Genomic DNA, 13555 nt, shown 5'->3' with positions numbered 1-13555 from the left:
GAAAAACGAGGAAGAGGAGGAGGAAAAGGAGAAAAAAAGGAGGAAGACGGGGTAGAAAAAGGAGGAGAAGTAAGAAGGGAGGAGGAGGAGAAGGAAGAAGTGGAGGAGGAGAAGATGAAGGGAGGAGGAGGATAAGGAAGAAGTGGAGGAGGAGAAGATGAAGGAGGAGGAAAAAGAGGAATAGAGAAAAGGGAAGAAGGGCAGAAAGAAAAAAGGAAGAAGAGAAGGAGGAGAGAGAAGAGGAAGGAAGAGAAAGAGGAAACGAAGAGGATAAGGGGAAGAAAGAGGGGGAGGAGGAAGAAGTGGAACAGAAGGAGAAGATGGAGGAGGAAGAAGAGGGAGAAAATGATGAGAAAGAGGAGAAAGAAAGGAAGAGGAAGGGAGACAGAGGGATAGAAAAACAGGAGGATAAGGGAGAAAGGAGGAAGAGGACGAGGTGGAGGAAGAAAAGATGAAGGAGAAAAAAGAGGAATAGAGAGCGAAAAGGCAAGAGGAGAAAAGAAAGAAGGAAGAAGAGAAGGCAGAGAGAGGAGAAAGGGAGAAAGAGATGGGGGAAAGAAGAGAATAAGGGGAAAAAAGAAAAAGGAGGAGGAGGATAAGATGAAGGAGGAGGAAGAAGAGAGAAAAAGGAGAAAGAGAAAAAAGGAGGAAGAGGAAGGGATAGAAAAACAGGAGGAGGATAAGGGGGAAAAGAGAAGGAGGAGGAAGAAATGAAAGAGGAGGAGGATAAGATGGGGGAGGAAGAGAAAGAGAGGAATAGAGAAAAAGAGGAGAAAGAAAAAGGAAGAGGAAGCGAAGGAGGAAGAAGAAGGGCGTGAGAGAAAGGGAGGGAAAGAAGGAGGTTCTCTCGGGCTCAGAGGTGATGCCACCTGGATCAATTTGAGGTACACACTGGAAATGCCACAGACGTTTCAGAACTGGGAAGGGTCGTTTTGTCCGAGGAGATGCCATCTCTCCTTTCCACAGGGTATGTCTGGTGGCTCTAACAGACTCCCCAGGAACAAAGACGTCATAGGCTCTGAGGCTGCCACCCTAAAAAGAAGCATCCTCTTTGGATGGGAAACTTCTTCCCTTCAGTGGATAACTGCCCTCCTTTGGTGCAGCCTTAAAAACCAGCCAGCAGTCTCTGTGCTTTGATTGACTGGAAGACCTTCCAGTGCCTCAAGCTAAGAGATGAGCCAAGATCATTCCTGGAGCTTGGCATTTCTTCCTGGTTTCAGAATGCCCAGAGTGTCTGCCATTGAGACCGTTCAATTTTATATTAGTCGCAGTTCTCAAGAAAAACAGGACCAATAGGATCTATGCATAGAGAAAGATTTAGTTTAACTAATTGACTCTTGGGATTGTAGGGGCAGGCAAGTCCAAAACTGGTAGGCTGGCTGGCAGGCTGAAGACCTGGACAAGATTTGACATTGCAGCCTTGAGCCTAAAATCTGCAGGGCAGGCTGGACACTCAGGCAGGATTGCCCTGTTACAGTCTGGAGTGGAATTTCTTCTCTAGTGTCAGTGTTTGCTGTGAAGGCCTTCTCCTGATGAGGTGAGGCCCACCCACATTGTGAAGAGTCCTCTCCTTTGCTTAAACGCAACTGATTTGTAAATATTAATGATATCCACAAAGTACCCAGTCTGGTGCTTGACCAAAATGTCTGGGCACCATAGCCCAGCCAATTGATACATGAAATCAATCATCACAGAGACCACCTAAGACCTATGTTACCTGACATTAAACAGCACAAGCCATCTCCCCTGTGTTGTCTGTCAGGTGAGTGTTTATTCCTAGTAAGAGCAAGTTTGCGTGTGTGTCTTATGAGATTGTAGTTAAAGGAAGGTTTTCTTAATCCTCTCTGCTTCAGGTGGTCACTGAAGACATGAAACATCCCTAGAAGTTTAGCACAACCCACAGCTCTCATTGGGGAGTTGAGAGCACGTGAGTGCACGTACACATGTGCACACTCATGCACACACATATACATGCACATGTACAAATACATATAGATGCAAACACATGCACGCACCTGCACCCCCCACATGCACATTGTGTGTACACATGCACACATGCATAAATGCACACACACCTTCACATACATGCAGACACACATGCACACACATGCACATATACACATGTGCCAACCCATGCACACAAAGACATGCGTATATCCACACATCTGTGCCCACATGCATGTGTGCACATATGCATGAGCAAACACACACATGCACACATATTGATGCAAATACACGTATATTCCCATACACACATGCACATATGCACACGTGCATTCGTGCACATGCATGTACGTCCCTATGCTCACACATATCCATATACAGAGACATGCACATACGCTCACACAATACACATCTACCCACAAGTACACACATGCACACGTTATATCACCCTATGATTTCCATGTGAGTCAGCATCCCAGAAAACATCCAGCCCTGGGAAACCTATTTTCCAGAACATTCCAGAAGAAGCAAGCAGCAGGTACAGAGAGGCAAGAGGCAGGGGACATTGTGGCAGAAGCAGCAGGATCCCTGGGTGGCTGGAGCAGAGGTATGGAGAAGAAGTGTGGCCTTTGTAGAATGTTCAGAACATTCTTCCAGGAAGGCAGCTGAGCCTGGGCAGAGGTCTCTGAATTTCTCTTTGACCACAGCATTACTCCGTCCCCTCTTCCACAACTTTGGGACGTGGAAACTCTCCTTGGGAAGCTCAGCTAGGAGTCTGTTTACTTGCCAGCCACTTCCCTGAGTGTGAGTTTCTGCCCTAAGATGTGGATGGTGCTAAAATAAATACATGTGCCCTCAGATCTCTCTGAGCACATCTCAAGGATCTACCAACAGCGTCTGCGTTCAAATAGCAACGTTTACAGAAGGTGAACGAGCTCTGCGTGCCTTGCAGAGAGCTGGGGTGCCTTGCAGAGAGCTGGGCGTTTGCCGCTCAAGCCCTGCTAGCCTCCTCCCTAGGAGACATCCTGGGTGATGCCATTCCTACTGCCCTCTGCTCCTGGCAGTGGAGCGTTAGGAAGTTTCCTTGCAGACAGCACAGGGGACCCGTCCCAAAGACAAAGGGAAGCCCTGTGTGTGTCTCTTCTGCAAAGCCCAGCACGTCTAATACAAGTTAAGTGTGGAGTTCAGAGGGAACAGCTTTCTGAAGCTCTTTGAAAAGAGTGACAGGCAAATATCTCTGTGTACCCTGGGTGCTATCTGGAGAACAGGAGCTCTAACAAAGAGGAAATAGTGGTTTGAATGACACAAAAGGGATTTGCTATTTCAAATTCACAATATCTGCCTTATCTTAGAAATCAGAATTCTCAGTCACCCCAGATATTTGGTCAAATGGGGGCAGAACCAGAATTGGTAAATGCAGCAAAGGCTCTGAGGAATAAATTCCTCCCTCCCTTCCTTCCTCTTATCTTCTCTTTTTTCCTCCAGTCCTTCCTTTTGCTTCCCTTTTATCCTCCCTCCCTCCTTCCTTCCCTCCCTCCTTCCTCCTTCCTTCCTCCCTCCTCCCTCCTTCCTCCTTCCTCCCTCCCTCCTTCCTCCTTCCTCCCTCCCTCCTTCCTCCTTCCTCCCTCCCTCCTTCCTCCTTCCTCCCTCCCTCCTTCCTCCTTCCTCCCTCCCTCCTTCCTCCTTCCTCCCTCCCTCCTTCCTCCTTCCTCCCTCCCTCCTTCCTCCTTCCTCCCTTCCTCCTTCCTCCTTCTTCCTTCCTCCCTTCCTCCTTCCTCCCTTCCTCCTTCCTCCCTCCTTCCTCCTTCCTCCCTCCCTCCTTCCTCCCTCCTCCCTCCTTCCTCCCTCCTTCCTCCCTCCTCCCTCCTTCCTCCTTCCTCCCTCCCTCCTTCCTCCCTCCCTCCTTCCTCCCTCCCTCCTTCCTCCCTCCCTCCTTCCTTTCTCTCTCCCTCCTTCCTTTCTCTCTCCCTCCTTCCTTCCCTCCTCCCCTCCGTCCCTGCCTCCTTCCTTCCTTCCCTCCTCCCCTCCGTCCCTCCCTCCTTCCTTCCTTCCCTCCTCTCCTCCCTCCTTCCCTCCTTCCTTCCCTCCTCCCCTCCGTCCCTCCCTCCTTCCTTCCTTCCCTCCTCTCCTCCCTCCTTCCCTCCTTCCTTCCCTCCTCTCCTCCCTCCCTCCTTCCTTCCCTCCTCCCCTCCCTCCCTCCCTCCTTCCTTCCCTCCCTCCCTGCTTCCTTCTTTCCCTCCCTCCTCCCCTCCCTCCCTCCCATCCTTCCCTCCCTCCCATCCTTCCCTCCTGTCCTTCGTTCTTTCTCTTTGGTTCTTTGTTTCTCTTTTTTTTTCTTTCTCTCTCTTTCCTTCCTTCCTTCCTCCCTTCCTTCTTTGCTTCCTGCCTGTTTTTTTCTTTTTTCATCCTTCCCTTCCTCCTTCCCTTCCTCCCTTCCTCCCTTCTTCCCTTCTTCCCTTTCTCCCTTTTTTCTTCCTCCCTCCTTTCTTCTCTGCTTCCTTTCTCTCTCCTTCCTTCCTTCCCTCTTTTATTTCTTGTTCTCTGCTTCCTTCCTTTCTTACTGCCTCCCTCCTCTCTGTGTCCTCCTTCCTTCCCTCCTTCCTTCCCTCCTTCCTTCCCTCCTTTTTTGCTTCCTTCTTTCCTTCCTTCATTCCTTTCTTCATTCCTTTCTCCTTATTCCTTTCTTCTTCCTCTTTTTCTTTCTCCTTCTCTTTCTCGTTCTCTTTCTTCCTTCCATTGATATTTTTTTCTTTCTCTGCCTTTCTCCTTCCCTTTCACTCAACCCTTCACTGACCTTTGAATACCCAAAACAAAGGTGCTTTGACCCAGGCCATAGCTGATGACACCGAGTTGTTCCCAGCAGGTGCAGGATTCTGTGCAGACACGTCCGTCCGCTCCCTCCCTGCCTGGTTCTCAGCACTGCCTGGCATGTACAGATGTGGGTGTAGGGCTGGCTGGGGTGCAGGTGCAGGGTGCTCCAGCTGTACCTTCTGGAGAGACATTTTCATGGAGTTAGGAGGAAAAGGGGCTGCCTCCGGAGGGAAAACTGAGGACTTCAGTGTCAGCAGGAGGAAGGCTGACTCGAACCCTTCTTATTCTGCAGCAGCTCTGAGGCAGGTCCCAGAGCTTCTCCTCTAATGAAAGCAACTCTGAGGACGATAGGAGATGCTTTGCTGTTTTCCCTACCTGTCACATTCTCTGTGCTGCCCTAACACGAGAAACCGTGGCCATGGTCTGGGTGTTTTTTTTTTTTGAGACGGAGTCTCACTCTGTCGCCCAGGCTGGAGTGCAGTGGCGCCATCTCAGCTCACTGCAAGCCCCGCCTCCTGGGTTCATGCCATTCTCCTGCCTCCCGAGTAGCTGGGACTACAGGCACTTGCCGCCACGCCTGGCTAATTTTTTATATTTTTTTAAGTAGAGACGGGGTTTCACCGTGTTAGCCAGGATGGTCTCGATCTCCTGACCTCGTGATCTGCCTGCCTCAGCCTCCCAAAGTGCTGGGATTACAGGCGTGAGCTACTGCGCCTGGCCATGGTCCGGGTGTTTTCTTTGGGGAAAAAGATCACAAAGGGCTGGGCCAGTCCAAGGTCTGCTTTGCAGAACGTGGCATTAGAGAGACAAACTCTGGCAGGAATCCTTGGTGTTCGTGAACAGTCCCATGAACACAGAGGGCTCTGTTTGCAGTGGAGCTGTGTGGCAGACTGAATGAGCCGGGTAACTAACAGGTGATTGAGATGACTTGGGAGGGGAACTCGAGTAATTGCTCATGCACCTGAAGTCTCTCCCCTCCCTGACTCTTGAGGTAGCAGGTAAGTGTGGGTATAATTGCCTGTTTCCTGGAAAAGAGGCTTTCTTGACATACACACACAGCAGCCTGCACCGATCCCAGTCAGGAGAGGAGAAGTCACCTGGGCTAGGTCTCCATCTGCCGGAGTTGCCAGCCTGAAGTCCCATAGACCAGGCAGCTTAGACAACAGACACTCGATTTTCCCACCGTCCTGGAGGCTGGAAGTCCGAGATCAAGGTGTGAGCTGAGCGGGCTCCTCCCGAGGCCTCTCTTCTTGGGTTGTAGATGCTGTCTTCTCACTGTGTCCTCACAGGGTTGACCTGTGTGTGTGTCTGTGTCCTCATCTCTTCTTATGAGCTGTCTCAGTCCATTTCAGGCTGCTATCACAGAATACCATAGACTGGGTGGCTTATAAACAACAGACATTGATTCTCCCACAGTCCTGGAGGCTGGAAGTCTGAGATCCAGGTATGGGCAGGGCTGGTTCCTCCTGAGGCCTCTCTCCTGGGCTTGGAGACGCCGTCTTCTCCCTGTGTCCTCACGGTGTCGTCCCTCTGTGTGTGTCTGTGTCCTCATCTCCTCTTCTTATGAGATGTCTTAGTCCATCTCAGGCTGCTATCACAGAATACCACAGACTGGGTGGCTTATAAACAACAGACATTGATTTTCCCACAGTCCTGGAGGCTGGAAGTCTGACATCAAGGTGTGGGCAGGGCTGGTTCCTCCTGAGGTCTCTCTCCTGGGCTTGGAGATGCCGTCTTCTCCCTGTGTCCTCACAGGGTTGTCCCGGTGTGTGTCTGTGTCCTCATCTCCTCTTCTTATGACATGTCTTAGTCCAGTTTTGGCTGCTGTTACAGAATACCATAGACTGGGTGGCTTACAAACAGCATACATTGATTCTCCCACAGTCCTGGAGGCTGGAGGTCTAAGATCCAGGTGTGGGCAGGCCTGGTTCCTCCTGAGGCCTCTCTCCTTGGTTTCGTATTTTGCAATATTATATCAGGATAAATATAATGTGTGCATGTGTATGAGTGTGTGCATGTGAATGTGTGTGCATGTGAATGTGTGTACACGTGGATGAGCGTGTGTGCATGTGAATGTGTGTAAATGTGAGCATGTATGAGTGTGTGCATGTGAATGTGTGAGCATGTGTGTACTTGTGAATGAGTGCATGCATGTGTATGAGTGTGCATGTGAATGTGTGTACATGTGAATGAGTGTGCATGTGAACGTATGTGTGCATGTGTGTGAGCTATGTGCATGTGAATGAGTGTGAGCCTGTGCATGTGAATGAGCATGTGAGCATGTATATGTGTGCATGTGAGTGTGCATGTGAATTAGTGTGTGCATGTGAATGTGAGCATGTGTGTGAGCTGTGTACATGTGAATTAGTGTGTGCTTGTGAATGAGTAAGCATGTGTGCATATGTGTGCATGTGAATGTGTGCATGTGTATGTAAGCATGTGTGCATGTGTGAGCTGTGTGCGAGTGTGAGCATGTGTGCATGTGAATGAGTCTATGAGCGTGTGTGCATGAGTGAGCGTGAGCATGTCTGCATGTGAATGAGTGAGCGTGTTTGCATGTGAGCGTGAGCTCGCGTGCATGTGAATGAGTGAGCGTGTGTGCATGTGGTGTGAGCGTGTGCGTGTGAGCTCGTGTGCAGGTGAATGAGTATGAGCATGTGTGCACGTGAGCGAGTGTGAGCTCGTGTGTGCGTGAGCTCGTGTGCATGTGAATGAGTGTGAGCGTGTGTGCATGTGAGCGTGGCACGAGCTCGTGTGCATGCGGATGAGTGAGCGTGTGTGCGAGTGAGCGTGAGCTCGTGCACGCGGATGAGTGTATGAGTGTGTGTGCACGTGAGCGAGCGTGAGCTTGTGTGCATGTGGATGAGTATGAGCGTGTGTGCATGCGAGCGTGAGCTCGGGCGCACGTGGATGAGTGTATGAGCGTGTGTGCACACGAGCGTGAGCTCGTGGATGAGTGTATGAGCGTGTGTGCGAGTGAGCGTGAGCTCGTGCCCATGTGGATGAGTGTATGAGCGTGTGTGCACGCGAGTGAGGGTGAACTAGTGCCCACGCGAGCTCAGGCGCATGTGGATGAGTGTATGAGCGTCTCTTCACGCGAGCGTGGGCACATGTAGATGAGTGTATGAGCGTGTGTGCACGCGAGCAAGCATGAGCTCGTGCCCGTGCGAGCTCGGTCGCATGTGGATGAGTGTATGAGCATGTTTGCACGCCAGCAAGCGTGAGCTCGTGCCCGTGCGAGCTCGGTCGCATGTGGATGAGTGTATGAGCATGTTTGCACACCAGCAAGCGTGAGCTCGTGCCCGTGCGAGCTCGGTCGCATGTGGATGAGTGTATGAGCATGTTTGCACACCAGCGAGCGTGAGCTCGTGCCTGCGCGAGCTCGGGCGCATGTGGATGAGCGTCTGTTCACGCAAGCATGAGCTCAGGTGCATGTGGATGAGTGTATGAGCGTGTGTGCACACGAGTGTGAGCGCATGTGGATGAGTGTATGAGCGAGGGTGAGCTCGTGCCTGCGCAAACTCTGGCGCGTGTTCATGAGTGTATGAGTATGTTTGCACGCGAGTGAGGGTGAGCTCGTGCCCGTGCGACCTCGGGCGCATGTGGATGAGTGTATGAGTGTGTATGCACGTGTGAGCTCGTGTGCATGTGAAAGTGTATGAGCGTGTGTGCATGTGAGTGAGCATGAGCTCGTCTGCGTGTGAGCTCGTGTGCATGTGAATGGGTGTATGAGCGTGTGTGCATGGGAGCGAGCGTGAGCTCGTGCCTGCGTGAGCTCGGGCCCTTTTGGATGAGTGTATGAGCGTGTGTGCATGTGAGCGTGAGCATGAGCTCGTCTGTGCGTGAGCTCGTGTGCATATGAGTGTATGAGCGTGTGTGCATGGGAGCGAGCGTGAGCTCGTGTGCATGCGAATGAGGGTATGAACGTGTGTGCACGGGAGTGAGCATGAGCGTGTGCCCACGCGAGCTCGTGTGCATGCGAATGAGTGTATGAGCGTGTGTGCATGGGAGTGAGCGTGAGCGCATGCACGCGTGAGCTCGTGTGCATGTGAATGAGTGAGCATGTGTGTGCGGGAGCGAGCGGGAGCGCGTGCCCACGCGAGCTCGTGTGCATGCGAATGTGTGTATGAGCGTGTGTGGGAGCGAGCGTGAGTGCGTGTGCGCACGAGCTCGTGCATGCGAATGAGTGTATGAGCATGTGTGTGTTGGAGCGAGCTCGTGTGCATGCTAATGAGTGTATGTGTGTGTGTGCATGTGAGCGTGAGCATGTGTGCATGTGAATGAATGTATGAGCGTGTGTGTATGAGTGAGCGTCAGCGTGTGTGTGCGAGTTTGTGTGCATGTGAGTGTAGGAGCATGTGTGCATCTGAGCGTGAGCGTGTGTGCATGTGAGTGAGCGTGAGGGTGTGTGCATGAGTGTATGAGCGTGTGTGCGCGAGTTTGCATGTGAATGAGTGTATGAGCGTGTGTGTGAGCGTGAGCGTGTGTGCACGTGAGTTTGCATGTGAATGAGCGTGTGTGCATGTGAGTGAGCGTGAGCGTGTGTGCATGTGAATGATTATATGAGCGTGTGTGCATGTGACTGAGTATGCATGAGCAAGTAGGTGTGCATGTGTGTGCACGTATGCATGAGTATGTGTCCGTGTGTATATGTGTTTGTGTACATGTGAGTACATACGAATGTATGTGTGCATGTCAGCATGTACATATGAATACGTGTGTGCGTGTATTTTTCTTACAGAAAAAAAATCATCCAATAGAACTTCATCACGTCATCCTCTCTGTGTCCCCAGAAATAGCTACATTTTCAGCACAATGCACTTGCTGTTTTCTAGAAATCGCAAGCCCATTTTCAACATAGCGCAGGTGGCATCTTGCCCCCTAAAATGGTAGTACTTGTACCCCAATTGAATATGCATAGCCGAAGAACTCTCACTCAGATAAGAGGATTTTTCAAAATATGGTGGAAACAGAAGCCCCCAGACACTGCCCACAGGGAAACCACAAAGAGGAAGCCTCCTTCCAGAGAGTGCTGAGTTTGTTCAACAATAGGGAGGATGCAGGAGAACCCAGGAGCGGTTAAGCTGCAGCTGCAGAACACAGGGGCCTCTCCGCCTGGAGGCATCATACTACATGGTCAAGACACAGGTCGGGTATTTGGGGCATGAGGCCCTGAATCCCCAGTGTCAGTGATGGCAGACTACAACACAAAACTTTTTCCAGGAGCTGATTTAAGGATTTGTTTGCAAAGAAGGCACAGCACTAAATATAACACAGTGTGGGTGAACGTCTCAGGCACCAGCATGAGGTGTAAATGCTCATTTCTGCGCACCAGGAGCCACGGTCTCTCCTGGGGACCCAGGGTGGCCCCCTTCCGGCCTCTCCGATCACTTTGTCCAGAGCAGCTGCGTGAGAAGGGGCACCATGTTGGATTCAGAGCTGCAGTGATTGGTGTCCCTGCCTATTATATGGAAGTGGGCTGGCCCCCAGAAACACTCCGTATTTTCCAACTGCAAGATGATGGGGAAGGAAGAAGATTGCTGGCTTTGGGGGCAGATCCTGCCTGGAAATTGGGCAGAACACAGCTGCAAAAGAGAGAAGCATGAAACAGATCAATAAAACCTCTTTCTGCATTGAAGGCTGCCCCAGAGAAAGACCCTCAAACACCATGGGTGCCTTCAGTTGCCCCCTGCCTTCCCTCTCCCTTTCCTCCTGCTCTGTTCTGTCCTTCTTCCCTTCCTCTTTCCATCCCTTTCGCCTTTACTTTTGGTCTTTAGATGCCCAGGGCAAGACACGGGACACAGGGCTCCCCTGCAAGACCCAAGCCATGGTGCCTGCATCCACCCCTGAGATGTTTTCAGATACAGTCTCTGTATTAGTCTGTTCTCATGCTGCTAATAAAGACATGCCCAAGACTGGGCGATTTATAGAGGAAAGAGGCTTAATGGACTCACAGTTCCACATGGCTGGGGAGGCCTCACAATCATGGCGGAAGGTGGAGGAGCCTTACATGGCAGCAGGCAAGAGAGTGTGTGCAGGGGAGCGGCCCTTTATGAAACCATCAGATCTCATGGGACTTATTCATTATCATGAGAACAGCAGGAGAAAGATCTCCCATGATTCAATTACCTCCCAGTGGCTCCCTCCCTTGACACATGAGAATTATGGGAGCTACAATTCAAGATGAAATTTAGGTGGGGACACAGCCAAACCATAGCAGCCTCCAAATCTCCCAGGACACTTTGGGTTTGCAAGATCTCCAGGCACCCCTAGGTGATTTCCAGACTTGGGAAGTTCTCTAGCTCCGTCCATTTCTTTTTAGGCAGCAGAAGAGCAGAGGCAAGTCAGTGGGAAACAATCTCAGGAGTCTGGCAGCTCTGTCCCTCCACTGGGGTCCAGCCTTCCTGTTCCCTTTGCTCGGCACCCAGAGGATGGGCTGGTAGGCACACTGGATTGTCTGCCATGCCTTTCCACGTCACACTGGCTGCTGAAGTCAAGACCAGGAGGCAATGAACTGACAGCAGGAGAATTTCTGAAGTGACTGGGTGTCACAGGCCACCCCACAGAGTCTGCCCTTTTCCTTTTGGGAGGGCGTGTGCCTGAACTCTCACCAGTGCTAGGTTTTGCCATGTGGCCCACGCTCATCTTGAACTCCTGGACTCAAGCAATCCTCCTGCCTTGGTCTCCCAAAGCACTGGGATTACAGGCATGAGCCACTGCAGTGCTAGGGGCACTGGTGAGAGGTGAAATCAGTTCGGGCAAATGGATCATTACTCCCAGAAAACTAGAGGGGACATAACAAAGGCAATATCTGGTCTTTATTCCTGGTTCTGTAACAAGAAGGAGCTTCTAAAACTCTTGCAATGTCACAAATGCTAGCAATGCCCTGGTTGTACAATGAGGTGACATTTGCTGTTTCCTAAATGGCTTCAAGATGGAGCTGGCCACCAGAAACACCAACCGTCTCATTAGGGGGTTGGAATTTCAGGCCAGCCTGACCTCTGGGAAGGAAAGAGGGACTGGAGGTTGAATCTGATTATGTGGCCGATGACTTAATCATACCTGTGTAATGAGACCCCAGTAAAAACTCTGGATGTCAAATGTCTTAGTCTGTTTGTGTTGCTATCACAAAACACCATAGCCTGGGCAACCTGTAAACAACAGACATTTGTTGCTCACAGTTCTTGAGGCTGGAAGTTCAAGATCAATGCATGGCAGATTCTGTGTCTGGCAGGGACCTGCTTTCTGGTTCGCAGACGGTGCCTCATTACTGTGTCCTCACATGGTGGATACGTTCACCAGATTCCCAGAAGCTTATTACAAGACACAACTTCTGAAACATCTTCATTGTGACAGAAGTTAAGAGGGACTGTGTTGGTTCCTGGATTATTGCATCCTAGCTCTGAAGGTTCTCAGGTCCCACAACTTCTAATTCCTCTGAGAATCCTGCATTTCTTCCATCCCACTGACCATGACCAAGGGCCAACTCCCACTGCAGAGAACCAGGGTGTGCTGTGTTTCAAGATTATCGCCTTCCACTCGGGTAAAATCCCCAGTCTTTGAAAAACCTTTTTCTGCATCTCAAGGTCCTTTTTGAACCGTCTGTTTCCATGAAGCATACAATCACAACTCATAAATGCCTCAATTCTCCGATGTAGCATGCCTTGCTGAATTGAAAACAAGAATCTTTTTGATGTCCTGGTGTTTCATCTAATTGCTAAATATTGTTTATCAAATACAGAAGCCAAGCACTCACTCATCTGCTTCTAGTCAATTAATAAGCATTTTGGTCCAATAAAGAGTGCGTGATTAAATACGTACATCAGGGATTTTAATATGCATCTGCCTAGTGAGATGGATTAACCCACCATTGAAATGCAACCCACTTGGGTGCGTTATTGTCAGTGCCTGTTGTAAAGAAACCCAACAGCAGAGAAGCCGTGGTTCAGATCGATCACCCAACCTCGCTTTCTGCATACATTTCTCAGTGCAGCTGATGAGTATATTCCACCTGTCCCTGCAGCATCCATGTGAGTCCTGAGAATCCTGTTTCCTGCTCAGAAATTTAACTCATCGTAGCCTTCTTTTCTTCTTCCACCAGACCCCTGATGAAGGAGCATGGACTTCCATCTACGCAGTGGTCACCCCAGAGCTGGAAGGAATTGGTGGCCGTTACCTATACAACGAGAAAGAGACCAAGTCCCTCCACGTCACCTACAACCAGAAACTGCAGCAGCAGCTGTGGTCTAAGAGTTGTGAGATGACTGGGGTCCTTGATGTGACCCTGTGATATCCTGTCTCAGTTTAGCTGCTGCCCCAAGAAACACATTGCACCTGCCAATAGCTTGTGGGTCTGTGAAGACTGCGGTGTTTGAGTTTCTCACAGCCACCTGCCCAAAGGGCTCTGTCCACTAGTTTTGAGACAGCTGCCTCAACCTCTGCAGGACTTCAAGAAGCCAAAGAAACATTTTGGAGGATAATCACCCCAGGTGGTCCTCAGCCATAAACCTTGTGATTCCAAAGTGCCCGATTGTCACAGGTGCCATAAATAATTACATTTTCCAACATAAATGTGCCGTTTTCCTTGCCGCGTTAAGTACAACTGAGTGCAAAAGTTCCAAGAGAGATGACCTCTTTTCAGGGGCTGCAATATCCTCTCTGAGACCTGGTGGTGGTTGAGGTCTCCTGTTTGATTTTGTTCCTGCACTCATTTTTCAGAGACCTAGCTGTGATTCACAGGTGTCAGACATGGGGAGGTGTGAGCCTTGCTTGCCACAGCCTGTAGGATGAGTTTTGACGT

At 50.5% G+C, this 13555-nt stretch overlaps 1 protein-coding gene across 1 annotated transcript in view; it reads left to right on the top strand.

The window, feature by feature from the left end:
* Nucleotides 1-13326, top strand: part of DHRSX (dehydrogenase/reductase X-linked) — a 272919-nt gene extending 259593 nt beyond the window's left edge. The window contains exon 7 of the mRNA XM_054473374.2: nucleotides 12857-13326. Within this exon, the coding sequence (XP_054329349.1) occupies nucleotides 12857-13045 (189 nt within the window). The 3' untranslated portion in view covers nucleotides 13046-13326. The remainder of the gene's footprint in view (nucleotides 1-12856) is intronic.
* Nucleotides 13327-13555: the final 229 nt, after the last annotated feature.

This window comes from Pongo pygmaeus, chromosome Y (assembly GCF_028885625.2).
Source record: "Pongo pygmaeus isolate AG05252 chromosome Y, NHGRI_mPonPyg2-v2.0_pri, whole genome shotgun sequence".
In the NCBI taxonomy this organism is placed as follows: Eukaryota; Metazoa; Chordata; class Mammalia; order Primates; family Hominidae; genus Pongo; species Pongo pygmaeus.
The sequence above is the reverse complement of the archived record's forward strand: the minus strand, read 5'-3'. Positions and strand labels throughout refer to the sequence as shown.